Below are 15366 nucleotides of genomic sequence, written 5' to 3'. Positions count from 1 at the left end.
ATGTTTATTGCCATTCAAATTAAGATCGCTTCAGTGCCCATCTGTATGCAAACATCTGTCTGACTGTAATAAAATGCCAGCCATGTGCCTAACACCTGGTGAGGTGCTTTTGTGGGGAATCAATGACAGAGTCTGCATGACAGACACAAAAGGCTAGAAAAAATTCTGTTGTCAAAGTCAGCCCTGTCTGAGAAAAGATCATAAAAAAATTTATTACAGGCTGTCAGACTGACAGATAGGAAGAACTGCTAGTGGCAGATTGCTGGTGCCAATATTGATGCTGGGCATTCAAAACAAGCAGATTTTACAGAAAAGTATGCAAAAAACACTCCAAACAAATCACCCCATGCAGTCTAACCTGGGGCTGCTTAGGCAGAAAGCTGTTGGTTTGATTAGGTGGCATTTAGCTGCAGAAAGGGCAGGAGAGGCCTCTACAGTGTTAGCAATAGAGTTGCAGGGGTTAACAGGTTTGACAATTAACCGCCTGAAACGTTGCTGTTAAAGCCACAGTCTTACCAAGCCTTTGCCATCATCAAAGAATAAATAAATAAAAAATTTGCCCGCACCATGGACAAACACACAAACACTAGATCAAATGGATCATGGCAGAAGGACAATGAGACAACTAACAACAGAACTACTCCATTTAAAAGCACTTGAAGTCTCCTGTGTGTGAATATTTTGGAAATCCAAAAGATGCTAAAGGACAAATAAAGTACCACAGGTCACTCATTTGCAGAGCCTGCAGAAAAAAAGTTACAGATTTTATGTGGGTGATGGGGACGAGGGTGGCTGTTATGTAGTGCTTAAGTAGCAAATAGTTGCAGCTTTAACATTTCTGATAAAAAATGCCAGAAATGCTAAAGCTTCCACTATATGCTACTTAAGAGACACTTTTTTTCAAACAGTGGCATAAAATACAAATTTATACACTAAGACATCACAAAAGTGAAGTTCAAGCTGCCAGGAAAAAAACAATCCCCAAAAATCATTCAGTGGGTAGTGTTGAGGGCTACTGATTAAACTTTGCTTCCTATTTGTCTATAAAAAGCAGTCTCATAAAAAGGATTGTCAAACGTAGCCTGTTTGCACAGGTCCTAAAATGGCAATTCCCAAGTTTTTTTTTTTTTTTGCAGATTACAAAAATTTGTGTCTCATTTTATTAATGACCAGAATGTTCGCGAGTAGAATTTTGGTTGCCTCTGTGGATTGCTGCGTAAACATGCTCACTTTTTTGCACTTCAACTGTTAAAGCTAGACATTATTCTCTTTTTTTGATGTTAAGTTAAGGATTTTGGCTGCAACAAATGAGCTAAGATAGATGTGTAAATAGATATTTTTTAAATTTAACACATTAATAACTGTGTGAAAAGCTGCAATATATAACTCCTGTTAAGTTCAAAACCTTTATATAATGTGTGTGTGGTTTATATATGTTAATATAGTTGTGAAATCAATTCACATAAGATCATCGAGATATTCATGAAATCAAGATATTCAGAATTACCTCTCTGACTATACTCATACCAGCAAAATTTCTAATTGTTGCAACCCTAGTTAGCAGTGGCACATAACCACCGGCTTGATAAAGTCAATTAAACAGACTGTCTGGGGAAAAGGAACTAGGGGGGAAAATGAAGAAAAACATTTTCTCTGGAAGCTTTTAAATGGTAATGATGGCCCTGAAGGAGTCTGTCTTTTGTAATCAAAGGATGTTAAACTTCCCCTGGGCAACTGCCTAATTTTACTGAAACAGACCCAAACAATTTTCCTTTACTTTTGATGAGAGAAAACTTGACATTAAACTGGAGCATGACTTAAAAGCAACTGGAGCATGACTGGATATGACTTAAAAGGGGTTAAGCAGTATGTTACAATTTAGGAGCTTCCATATTTGCCCTAGCTAGTGTGGCTGGCCTCCCTGACTGAACATACTCTCAGACCTGCATTTTTCAGTGGACCATCGCACAGTTCTGTGCAGTGAAGCTGAGGGTTTTACTAGCTTCCACTGACTAAGATATAAATTCTATTACCTAGTAGCAGTGGTGGGAGGCATATATAAGTGGCGTGGAAATTCTCTACGACTGGTAATGAGGCAGGGAAAGAGGCAGAGACAGGCGGGGTGAGATGTGAGTGGAAGGGACATGTAGGGTTGGTTAATGAGGGTTATGGGAGATGGAGGTAGCAGTTTGATCAACACCATGTAAGGTTTCAGATTGATTACACTGAGAATTAGATAAAAACAGGGTATAAATCAAGGGAACTAGCAATTCACAGGCAACACAAAAAGAATACTAGGGCACTTGGCAAAATAACAATTTGTGGTCCACAATTAATGACACTGATTTTGTTAACATGAAATAAAATAAAACATTGACTCACACGAGGTCGGTGAACAATGCTCTGCACCAGAAACACTACAGGGTTCCCAGCTTTACGGATGGCCTCCACAGCCTGTTCATGACTAGCATCTCTCAGATCTACCCCATCGACCTAACCCAAACCCAAACAAAAAATCCAAAATGTGACATATCCTTCAAATTATTCATCATCTTATACAGCCCTACCTATTTATTGGGCAAACAATGTACATATCTTTTTCGTCTGCATTAGCAGAGATTTGAGTTAACCTAACTTATTATTAACCTAAATTATTATAATTTTTAATATATTTATGATCATAACCCACTTATGGTTATAAAGATGAAATTCCACTTCTCTTTACTGTACCTCCACAACCCTGTCACCAGTCTTGAGTGTGCCATTGCGGCTGGCAGGACTATCCTCAAGGATGTGCTTGATGAAGATGCCTCTCATCACTTCCCCGTTGCTGAGGCGACTGCCCATCCCTCGCCCACCAACAATACTAATGCCAAGAGACTTGCCAGGCTGCCTGTGCAGTTCCACTCTAAGAGAAATTAATCAAACACACATGAATCAGAATAGGGTCTCTACTTTTCCCATTGGGTTTCTTTAGCAATAACAATATTGATACTAATACTGGTTATTGATAAATTGAAAAATTAAATTTTCATAAAGGTTTAAGAGTAGATGGTTGAGTGCCTGAATCCCATCATATACCAATGAAGCTGTGGCTGCTGCTTAACTGATGCTGTCTAAACATGAATTAGCACCTACAGCTCAGTCCTCACTGATAAAGTGATAAGGTGACAGTTCATCTAGTACTGGGGTCAGCAAACTTTAACACTCAGAGCCATCTGAATTGAAGGTCTCTTTCTAACGAAATATCAGCCAGATAAGGCTAAACAGGGAAATTGTCCTAACTTAGCGTTGGTAAGATCAACTTAAAGTCTAAATATGCAAATCATTAAACAATATATATTACAAACATCTGTTTACTTACACCAAGAGGCTTCAGAAACTCTACTCTAATTAAACAAACTGATTAACAGCTCTGGTGGGGGTGGCCAGGCAGGCCCTGTGGACATGCCCTGGTTTAGCCAAACAGGCTTAAAAAATGCATGGCGGTTTGGTGGGCATAAACACATTGCATTTGTATCAAGATCATAATAATCTTTAAATTTCAAACACAAATAAACAACAGATAAAAATATAATATAATAATTATTTTTTCCCAAAGAGAAATCATCAGTGGGTAGCCAACCCCTGATCTAGTACTTTAAATCCTTCACAAAACAGCAATGCTACAGAGGTGTTAATGAAATGGAGAGTAGATTCATCAATCCACCAATTCCATATATTCTCATTCTTCTGAACTGTATGTTAGTGTCATGATCCGGACCGGCAGGGGTTGACTCCGGACCGGAGTTTCATGTTTGTCCTGTGTAATGTTCCCTGATCGTGTTCACCTGTTGTCTAGTTATATAATTATATAAAACTATCCTGTTCGTGTCTGTTTGCCGTTGGGTCATTGTGCGTGTTTATGTTCCCTTGTCTCGTGTGTAGTCTGTATTAAACCCCTGTCCTGTGAAATCGTGCGAATGCGTCCTCCTTCACCACCATGTCCAGCACACCCGTGACAGTTAGTGCAAAGTTCCTCACACCTCCTAGGCTGGTTCCAGCTGCTGAAAGTTGCGGTCTGCAGTTCACTCTCTTCCCCCTCTCCATCCTCTCTTTCCGGTAGGTCAGGGACCTCATTGCTACGCACAAACATTTTTACATTTCACTTAGTAACACAAACAATGTTAAATGCATGACATCACATTTTTATTTATTTTATTTCAATTCTGACACACTGAACCTTGTTAGACTACATTTAAATATGAAGCAATCATTTGCTGATGCAGAGGTGACTGATACTCACTGTAGAGCACACAATTTTTCCTGAAGGCTGTCTTTGTACTCCTCAATATACTCTGCTGGGACGTATGTGAAGCTAGAAGACATATACAAACAAAAGAGTTAAGCACAGTATACCTCCCTATCCATGAGATCCTCACTGAATTTATGTTCAACATCATGACAAAATACAAATGAGCTTGGTATGCTGATAAATACAGCATTTATCTGTTTGGTCTTTTTTTAAATAATTATACTTATTTCAATTCAATTATATATTATGACTTCATTAAATTTGTCCACAGGAGAAACGAACGCAATAAAGTCGTTAAACTGCATGGCCAATTCTGCCTATTGCAGCCCAAGGTGAATTTTGCAATTATATATTTATTCCCATCCAGAAACTCACAAAGTTGGATGCTCATAAATGCTACTGCTAAAGAAAGTAAAATATTTCTCAAAAGGTACCAAAAGGATTGCTTATGTACTTGTTCCACATATGTATTGGCCAGAAATGATACAGGCCAGAATGAAGATGACAAATCCAATCAAACCCCATATGAACAGTAAATCATGACATGCACCTGGAAGGAAGAAGTTAGTAGCAATGTTAGTAAGAGCTTGATTGAAGATTGATGGAGTAAAAAATTGCTGAGTCATTTAACTTAAAGCCCTTCTAATATGCTTTAACAGACAAAGGGCCATAGTTAGTAATGCTAGTCAAAAACATGCAAATTTAATACGAAGAAGTTAAAAAAGATTTGAGAGTTACCCAGATGTACCCAATAAGCATTAAATTGCTTTTTTAAAACCAAGGCCTTAGTTTACTGAGTAACATGTGATGCAGTTCAGATGATAAGCAATGAGTAGTATTTGGATTTAAATGATTTATCAGTAGAGTACCAATTATCAGAATTAACATTGCTACTCTGTGATCAGAAATTGAACTTATTGTAATTCTGATCATGTCTGTCATCTTACCCAGACAAGGCTAATATTACCATTGGCTAATACTAGGTTTCTGTGTCCATCCCTAATAATTCTATATGCTTTTTTAACTGTGTTCTTATGGATACCTTTATACCAAGAATAAAGCAATTATTAAAACATAATTGTACTTATTGTAATTTTGCTTATACTAAGATGTTATTCATTCAATAGAATAGTGTTTCCATAGATATAATACATTTTCAGTAATTTAATTGTAATCTAGTTTTGGAAGTACAAGCCAGAAATCAACCTGGCAGGTGTCAAATTGTCTTGTCAAAATTAAATGAATATTTGGGGAAGACAATGTCAGTGTCATTTGTTTGCCCAGGTTGCACCTTATCTGTAAGAATCATTAATAATGTAGAACCATTTCATTTTGGAACTGGATATCCAATAAATTATATTAATTATTACTGTAATCTATTACAAGTTCAAACCTTTGCAAATAAAAAAAGGCTAACTATGTAAACTGCATGTGTGTTCCAACAGGAAAGGTAAGCACTTGGTTTACATAAATAATAATATAAATGTCTGGATAAACTCATTAATGAACAAGTCAGAGGACAGTTGAGTAAAGGAGAAATGAGACAATGGAAATATAAAATGGCTGTTAAAGTCGAGAAGCATACCACTGGCAAGGGAGAATACTCACACATAATAGGGGCACAGATCATCCTCTGGTGTAAAAGAAGATCTAGAATGTGAAGAGCATTTTTTATGTACCGTGTCCGATGCAAACATATATATTGCCACAGCCACCAACAAGACAACCTTACTATTTCTGAGTCATTTTCAAAGAGCGGAAGTGAACATATCAAGTTTCAACCAATCAGTTGAGTAGCTCAACCAATCATGGATCATTCAACTGATATGTTTCTGGATCTGAAATGTCCAACTCTGGATAGCAACTACACCAAAGTTTGTAGTTCACCACTGGGCATTGATAAGCTAACCCCACCAATTTCAACATATCAAAGAACAGAAATCAATTGAGAATTGTTTAATAAATTCAGTACAACTTGAGTGCACTGAGGTGAAAAGTAATAATTTTGTTAGTAATCTACATTTTTGCGTAGTTTAGTGTGAACACTGTTACCGTAGTTAGGACCATATTGTGATCTCCATGGTGATACACATTACCAAGTGCTGATATTAAATATACTAAGGCAGATTAATATATGCCATATCATTAGATCAAGCATTGCAGGGTTGTTAATAATCACTTATAGAAGCAAACTTCATGTTAAAAAATAACGATGCATCAAAATGAAATTTCCGACCAAAACTTAAATCCAGGAAACTCTTGGCCAAACGCAAACAACTAAAACATAGAGAGAAATTTATCAAGCCAATCTTTGTATCATAAATGTTATGGCAATTGCATAAATTAATATTCATACTTTAAATAATAGATCGATTACAAAACTATTAAAATATTTATTTAGCACTGAATGCTGACATTTCAACAATGTTCTAAATAAAGAATTATTGCCTTTTTTAGGGCACGTTGAGTCGCTCCAGCTGGATGTTGCCCCCAATCATTGAGCAACCTATCCCTTTTGTTAGAGCAGCACATTTTACTTTCCCTATTTCAGCAATACACATCTCCCCCTTTTTAATTTTATTTATATTTTATTTTTATTTATTTTATTCTAGAGGTAATCACCTCTTAATTGTTTTATATTTACCATTTCTACCTTGTGTGCATTCAAATTTGATTTCACACTTAATATTTTTGCCCCGGTGTGAAATCACTAAAATAGGCTTAAAATATGCTTATAACCACTGTTCCCTTAGGAAGAGGAATGAGGACAACAAGAAGTACGGGAAGAAAACACGCCTCTGCGTTCCCTGCTGAAGACACCTTAAATAATGTTTATAGGCAGGAGATGGGGCAACAGGGAAAGGGGCCACACCTCTCCATTAAAACGATCTGTTGTCGTCAACTCCCCTCAGTTCAGAACCGCTGCTGGCAGTAAGCACTGCAGTAGCCACCAAAGAGAAAAACACATTTAGGCATAAAAACGCACAAAAGTATGTGGCAATGCCCAGATGTCCCCCACTGACACCAAAAAAAGGCCCAAGAGGTGGACGCAGCTCTTGTAGAGTGTGCCCTAACCCCCTCTAGCGGGACCAGTACCCAGCTATTATAAGTCAAGAAGATGGCCTACCACAATCCAATGGAACAGATGCTGCTTTTACAGAGGCTGGCCTTGTGCTGGCTTCCTGAAGCAGACAAACAGCTTCTCACATGAGTGAAAAGCCAGAAAATAGAGCATATATGCCTGCAATGCTCACACTGGGCAGAGCAGAGAAAGGCGCCTCTCCACATTCATCGCAAAAGGTGGTGGAGAAAGGGAGTGAAGCACAAAAGCCACAGAAATAAAAGACTTTAGGCACATAGGCCAGATTCAGGCACAATGGAACTTTAGTTAGGAACTTCACTCAACAGGCTGAAGCCAGAGCCAGCAGCAATGCAGTCTTGTAGGAAACTGCCTTACCAACCTAATGGGCTCAAATGGAGCCTCACATAAAACATCCAGAACCACTGTTGTGACAGGACTCAGACGCTGAACACCCTTCAGAAAACAAATGGCAAGGGGGTGAGACCCTGGCGACACCCCATCAATACCAACATGACAAGCTGAAATATCTGCCAAATCAACAGTTGAAAATGAGCAACTTTGATCCAGCAGGTCCTGCGGAAATGTTAGAATGCCCTCAATGAAACAGAGGAATGGATTCAGACCCTTCTTCTGACACCAGAACAAAAAAAATTCTCAGCATGATGGCCCCTGGTTGAGGAAGCCCTGGGGCTCTGAATAGTGGCAATAACATTAGCAGGCAAACCTTTAGCTACAAGCTTAGACCCCTCAGCAGATAGGTCTGAAGGACCCACGGCTCTGGGTGGAAGTTGATCACCTGGCTACCTCTATTATCCCCTGTGCAGTTTGTGAAATGTACAGTTTGTCAAACTCTGTCAGAAGTGAGGATTTTACCTGTAGAAACTGTAGGGGACTAGACGAAATGACGGAGAAAATAGCTGAGCTAGAGGAGCGCATCCGAAATGTACAATTAATTTATGGAATCAAAAGTGTTCCTAGACTCCCTCCATTATCCCCTGTGCAGTTTGTGAAATGTAGTTTGTCAAACTCCATCAGAAGTGAGGATTTTACCTGTAGAAAGTGTAGGAGACAAGCCAAAATGACAGAAGAAATAGCTGAGCTAGAAGAGCGCATCCGAAATTACATTTAATTAGGGAATCCAAAGTGTTCCTAGACTCATTTCTAGCCCCGGATGCACAACAGCCTAGTCAGCCGGTAAGTATCTCTACCCCGGTGCCGGTACCAGTAGCACCTTCTGGACAGCATGCAAGTGAGCTACCGGGGCGACCCCTGCAAGCTCCCCCACCACCAGGCCGGCACTCCCTAGTTCACAGTCAGAACCGCTTCTAAACCCCTCAGCGAGGCATCCAGCGAGTCCCACAAACCACCAGCTCTAGTCATTGGCGACTCAATAGTTATAAATGTGAGGATAGCAGTGTAAGATTGGGTGTCGCAGGACCATGCTTTTGTCTTGCATAGCAGCTATTTACAAGAAGACAACCAAGTGTGAAAAGCCTTTGATCAAGTTGAACATTCTATGTATGCTGTTGAGTTTGATCTATGTCAAGAAGGCAGGTTTACCTGCAAGGGTGATCTCAGAAGCCTGAAGATCGTAAAGGACACAGAACCACAAATATCTGCTACATTTGAATTCCCGACTGACCAGGAAGGACAAACAACCAGATACACAACCATGACCCAATTGTGATCCCCATGGACCCTGAATACTCGAGTGCCCCAGGGGATCAAACGGCCGTCTGTAAGATTGGGTGTCGCAGGAACATGCTTTTGTCTTGCATAGCAGCTATCTACAAGAAGATATGTGACATTCCTGTGTCAATGGTTGTGCGTGAAGATTCAACAACTCTTTGACCGCCAACTCTCTTTGTCTTCCCCAAATGGGAGGCACCGGGGGCGTGACATCAGAAACAAAAGGTTCTGATTGGTCAGTGACAACTTCCTGTAGGCCAGTGACAACTTCCTGTAGGCCAGGGGTATAAAGGTCTGCTCACATGTGGAAAAAGGGACTGAGCTTTCTTGCTCAGGGGTTTTTCCATCGGAAGCTGGAAGGCTTCCATATTTCAGTACCAGTCGTACAATGCCACCGTCTGCTACTGATTTTATTTGTTCTCTCTGAGGCACTGAATCAAGCGCGCAGACCACCTGCAGACTCCAGTGAAGAGACTACCAGATAAATCCTGGTTCCTTGCAACTGCTAACCGACGACTTAATATGAAATGAACCAGAGGGTCACCACAGCCACCACCAGTGTAACAACTAAAGCTTCAGGAATCTTTAAATGGACCAGTAGCAACCTACTCTGCACTGTCCAGTACCTCCAAACATGGACGGATGCTCTATAGTACACTTTTGGACTTTTCCAACTCTACAACTGTAAGTCTTTTTCGCTTTTTTCGACAAATCATCACAAACCCTGCACTGACACCAATTACAGGCTCACTCTACCTTGGAAGGGGGTCCCTCCTCGTATTACTCCTTCCCAAGGTTTCTTCCTTTCTTTTTTTCTCTGTCTTTTTTTTGTGTGCTGAAGGGTGGGTGGTGTCAATGGTAGGGCCTGTCAAAGCCCATTGAGACATACTGTATGTTATTATGGGATATATAAGAAATAAATGTTGTTGTTTGTTCAACAGTCCAAAATTAGACGTGAACCGGTATCTCTCTTTGGAACCACAAAATAACTGATAGACAAGTCGCTTTGTGCGTTCACGAGAGGAACAGCCTGAATGGCCTATTTGTGTAAGAGGCTGCATATTTCATCTCATAGAATCTGCCTGACACCTGAATCTGAATTGGTGGGCATGTCCAGAACTGCGGTAACCCGCAGCATTGCCAGATGTGCAATAATTACTGTATGCCATAATTTTATCCTCTGTAAAATCTACCACCAACAATTCCAAAAATCCCATAATTTACAATAATTTTACCCCTTCACTTTTAAGTTATTTAATTAGCACGACCAGGTAAAAAAATCTTGAAAAAAAATGTCACGACCAGGTAAAAATGTTTTCATCTGGCTGAGCGAACATACTTTTAAATGCCAGTCGTCTCACGTGCCTTTACAGCAAATCAATTCACAATGTAAAACATTGGTGTCAAACTCACGATCATTTAATATAGATCTATTTTAAATGGCCCAGTGATATGAAGCGCTGATAACACACAAACTACAGATCCTATAATGCAGTGCTTCAGTTGCTTTGCCGAACAGGTGGTGACAAGTAAAGTAAACAATGATGAGTCGTTAAGCGTGGATTTGCATGGTGGAGTTGCAGTTACAGAAGACGCAAGGAGTAAGCATGCAACATTGTAATCAGACTTACAGAAAAGAATGTGAGAAATTCTGAGAAATGTTTGAATGGAAAGTGCATGTGCACAATATTATTTCTGTAAATATGATAATACCCAGGGCGTCAGTGCGCATGCTCGCCAGTCGACCATCTGGGCAGTGAGACTGTCTGTGGGCGATGTGGCAGGGACTTCTGGCAGGCCAGCAGAGGATTGCAAAAGAGTGGGAACACCATATATTGTATTTTTCACACTACACGCAAACACAAAATTATTTTAATACAGATTGAACATTGTCCTCAAGCACAATTTCCCCCACCCCTGAGCACAGAGACTGGGTGAAGGATGAACAGGTGCACATGTGAAAGGGACCTCACATGGGTTCTTGGAAAACTGTGAAAGGGCATAACATGCCTGTCTTGGACCGGAACCCAGAACATGAACAGAGTAGCACTTTCTAGCAGCCACAACAAATACTGTAGAGGCTGTGGTGTCTCCTGGTACTAAGTGATCCTCTCCACTCATTCCCCATCTCAGGAGGATGAAGAAGAGAGACCCTTCACGTCCAGCTTAGCAGCCACCCAACAAATGAAGCAATGAAGGAAGTCAGGGACAAACAGTGGACTTTCCTATCACCATAGGAGCCTCAGGATTGGCTGTTGTCCATGAAACAGGTAAAATCCTGAGTCATTAAATTCAAAACCATTAGCCACAGCTAAACAAATTTTGATAGGCGTAAAAGTGTCCTTAGCGAGATGAAGAGCTACAGGTGGTTTTATTGCCCCCCCGTTGCCCCATCTCGTGCCTATAGGCATGATTAAAGGTGTCTTCAGTTGGGCACGCAGAGTCGTGGTTATCCCATACTTCTTCTGTTGTACCGAGTGAATCAACTGAAAGGGAACTGTTTAATGCATTATTAAAGCCTGGGGAACCTAATCTCACTAGAAAAAAAGTGTGGTTGGAAAGAAATAAATGAGTAATAGCCTGGTGGATAACACACTCGTCTTTGAATCAGAAGACTCAAAGGTTTGAATTCAAAGTGAATATGTAATATGTAAACGTACAATTTTCAAACTATGCAACAAGTTTAGTAACTTTAGTTGAGAGGAGAGCTGCATTTTTACCCTGTTTTGGTAACAAATGTACATCTGAATTATCTGCTCTGTTTTGGTGTCACAACATTGTGATATTTTGTGTGCATAAATAACCAAGTAAGTTTATATCCATTGACTGTTTCCCATGCAAGTGCTTCTCAGTTTTTAAATAGATTGTAATAGATTGACGCCCGGTCCTTTTGCCGCTTTATTAGGGACACCCGGTCCTTCTGACGCTTTATTAGGGATGCCCTATCCTTCGGCCTCTTTATTAGGGACGCCTTGTCCTTCGGCCACTTTATTAGGGACGCCTTGTCCTTCGGCCACTTTATTAGGGACGCTCGGTCCTTCAGCAACTTTATAAGGGACGGCCGGTCCTTCGGCCACTTTATTAGGGACACCCTGTCTTACAGCAACTTTATTAGGGACGCCCTGTCCTACAGCAACTTTATTAGGGACGCCCTGTCCTACAGCAACTTTATTAGGGACGCCCGGTCCTTCTGCCACTTTATTAGGGACGCCCTGTCCTTCGATCACTTTATTAGGGACGTTTTGTCCTTCGGTCACTTTATTAGAGACGCCCTAACATGTCCTTCGGCCACTAACATGAAAGCCTTGAGCTAACATGCAAATTTTTTTGGACATTGTCCAAACGTCACCAAATTTAACATGACGCATCTTGGCCACACCCTGTTAGCGTTTTTGATGTTAGCATGCTAGCATTAACATGCTCCAAACAACACCAAATTTAATGTGAAGCACCTTGGCCACGCCCTGTTAACATTTTTTATGTTAGCGTGTTAGCATTAACATGCTAACATGCTATCTTTTCAACATGTTCTAAACGTCAACAAATTTCACATCACTGCCTGCTCTATCGGATATTTAAATAACATTTGATTTCACAGCTGAGACCAGCTCAGAAGGTTATGCCCGTGCTCCTAAAAAACGCCCGGACAAGCCCATCAAAATTTCTCTTGGAATTTTGGTTTCTAGTTTAATTCTATAGTTAGCTTTGATAGCTGCATGCAATCACTGTGACATTGTGTTGAGGACTGGAAAGTAACATTGTTGTGTTGTCATGTCAGTCTCATTGCAAAGATTGTCAATGTTGTGCAGTGCCATGCCATCAGAAAAGACAAAATTCCAGCATGGTTCAGGCAGCATATTCTGGTATTTTGCTAACTTAATTGGAATTGCAAAACATAAAGTGACCAACTGAAGCAATTCCAGACTCTTGAACTGAGGAAATATTTTTACAATTAGACTCACAAACAAGTTGTTGTGTTGTGGTCACACAGCTGTTTAGTTCATATCTTAATGTCAGTGCGGCTTTTAGTGTGTGTCTGTTAGGTGAACCATGCCACAATGGAATAGGCAGTCAATAAGCGGATCTATATTACTGACAGCTACAAAAAACAATGACTATTGAAAATAAAGTTCATGATCTGAATTTGTGACTTACATCCAATAATTACAGGGGTTTGAAAGTGGACATATGAATGACTGTGGCTGAAGATATGATATGGTTCTTACCCCATGTCAGGTCCAATCAAGGAGTGCCTCCTGAGCATGGCACGAGCCTGAGCATTGGTTAGGTTGCTAGTGGCCTCACCATTAATGGCTAGGATGAGATCTCCCACACCCAGGCGACCATCACGACTGATAGAGCCACCATGGATAATGCTACGAATGAGCATGCCCAAGCCATCCTTAATAGCGCTCACTGTCATACCTGTAGAGCACATTATTTAAAGCATATTAAAGACAGTGTTTTACATATAACATAAGATGTATACAATATAATTTATGTATATTATTTACCAAGACTAGAGTTGCCCTTGACAACAGTGATGGTCCTCTCAAAGTTACTCCCAGGTGGTGTTTCACTGTCTATTTCTTCTGTTGATGTTCTGTGATGGTCTCCATCCTGTACATTTTATGTAATAAAAGGCCTTCACTTTAAAATGTGTCATTATAGACATTTGCTGGGTGATTGAAAAAGACAGACATATGCCACAATAAACAGACCTAACCACAAGGGATTAGGAATGGGCTATAAAGAAAGCAGGCACACCCATACAACTAACATACAATATTTGTCTTGTTCATAAGTCCTGCCAAAATCTTTACCAAATTCTTCGGTTTCTTTTTTACCTTCTTTACATCTTGAGCCCCATCAACATCTGAGGTATTAGCCAAGTCACTTCAGCCATATTTAATTCCATACTTAAGGACTTCCCTTTGCCCATTCCCTTAGAAAATCCCACTTCTGACACCAGTGTTTCCAGAGATGCATCCATTTGGTTAAAACGTAGCTCCTTAAATAAATGCAGCCCACTAGGCCCCAGACCATAGACCCCATTCTCTGTGTTTTTTGACTGACTCAAAGAGAGGGTCTTCTCCTCTGGAGAGAAGGGCTATGTTTCATCCACAAAGCTATCGGATGTCATGACTGAATTCCATGAATGTGTCCAGACATCCACTCCACTGAGCAAAAAAAGTACCTTTATTACAATCAAAGTAATCTGCTCAAGGGTATTTACAGTTTTATAGTACCACAGTATGTGATTACTAGACTGTTTCTTGATTGATAAACAGGAATATCAGATCAAAAGTCAAAGGTCTAAGGAGGGTAACCTATGCATTTATAACCTCCCTGTTGTAAGGCCCTATCATGTACATGATGCGGAACATGTGGACGAAATCACGGAAACCAAATAAAGAAAATCCACTACAGTATGCGGAATTGTGTATAATTCGCATTTCTGGCTGCTGCAGCCCACTACACGTGTTTCTGGTTGAGGCAGGACTTTCACACAGACAACACCTACGTAAACGTGCAGTCAGCTGTGATAAAGAGGCTGTCAGTGCCGAATACGGACCCCTTGACTCATCGGTTCCATGCATACGCAGTGTTTAGGCTTTTTGTAAGACTATATGTTGACTACCACTTACAGTCATTAACTCACATCAGAAACAGAGAAAAGAAGCAAACTAGCATGAGCCAGTCACACCAGCAAACAAATCAGCCGGTTCAAAATGTGATTTTGGTTCCAGTTCATTATGCAAGTGGTCAACTATTTTTGTATTACATGTCTCCCTAATATAATTTTTTTAAAAATTGCAATTAAATACATTTTCAGGGCCGTATGTGGTGAAAATATCTGATACAGATTACATCATTTTCACACCTGACTGTAGACTGAAGTCTGTCCTATGTTATTTTAATAGGCACAAGCTTTATCATTCCACAGAAAGCTCTCCAGTCATCTCGAACGAGACATCGGACGAGAAGTCATATGATGAGGGAAAGGGTGTGCCTTCTACATCTTTAATTATAAGTGGAATCAGAGGATGATTATTGTCTACCTGCACCTGATTCTGCACGTCGGGTAGGTTAAGAAATTTTTATTGAATACAGTTGGCTAAACTTCCTACCGATCAAAACGAAGAGAAAAAGAAGAGGTAGAACAGCTTTTCTAGTCACATTCATCCTTGTGTCAGGATGTTCTATCTCGTATGTCTTTGACAACCCATGATGTATCTGTACCTGATGAAATTAAGCATTACCCTTATAGGTGTCCAAAAGAAGGATGCTATGAAGGAGT

At 40.1% G+C, this 15366-nt stretch overlaps 1 protein-coding gene across 12 annotated transcripts in view; it reads right to left on the bottom strand.

The window, feature by feature from the left end:
• mpdz (multiple PDZ domain crumbs cell polarity complex component) overlaps positions 1 to 15366 on the bottom strand; it is a 63845-nt gene that overhangs the window by 20419 nt on the left and 28060 nt on the right. For 11 of the 12 annotated variants that reach the window (XM_028989144.1, XM_028989169.1, XM_028989183.1 and 8 more), the window contains 7 exons: positions 13580 to 13685; positions 13292 to 13490; positions 5903 to 5944; positions 4286 to 4357; positions 4026 to 4121; positions 2731 to 2908; positions 2383 to 2493 (listed from right to left, as the gene is read on the bottom strand). In XM_028989144.1, the coding sequence (XP_028844977.1) occupies positions 2383 to 2493; positions 2731 to 2908; positions 4026 to 4121; positions 4286 to 4357; positions 5903 to 5944; positions 13292 to 13490; positions 13580 to 13685 (804 nt within the window). The remainder of the gene's footprint in view (positions 1 to 2382; positions 2494 to 2730; positions 2909 to 4025; positions 4122 to 4285; positions 4358 to 5902; positions 5945 to 13291; positions 13491 to 13579; positions 13686 to 15366) is intronic. The other variant, XM_028989175.1, reaches the window with a different exon arrangement.

Source organism: Denticeps clupeoides, chromosome 1 (genome assembly GCF_900700375.1).
Source record: "Denticeps clupeoides chromosome 1, fDenClu1.1, whole genome shotgun sequence".
Taxonomy (NCBI): domain Eukaryota; kingdom Metazoa; phylum Chordata; class Actinopteri; order Clupeiformes; family Denticipitidae; genus Denticeps; species Denticeps clupeoides.
This window is presented reverse-complemented; position numbering and strand designations above follow the sequence as displayed.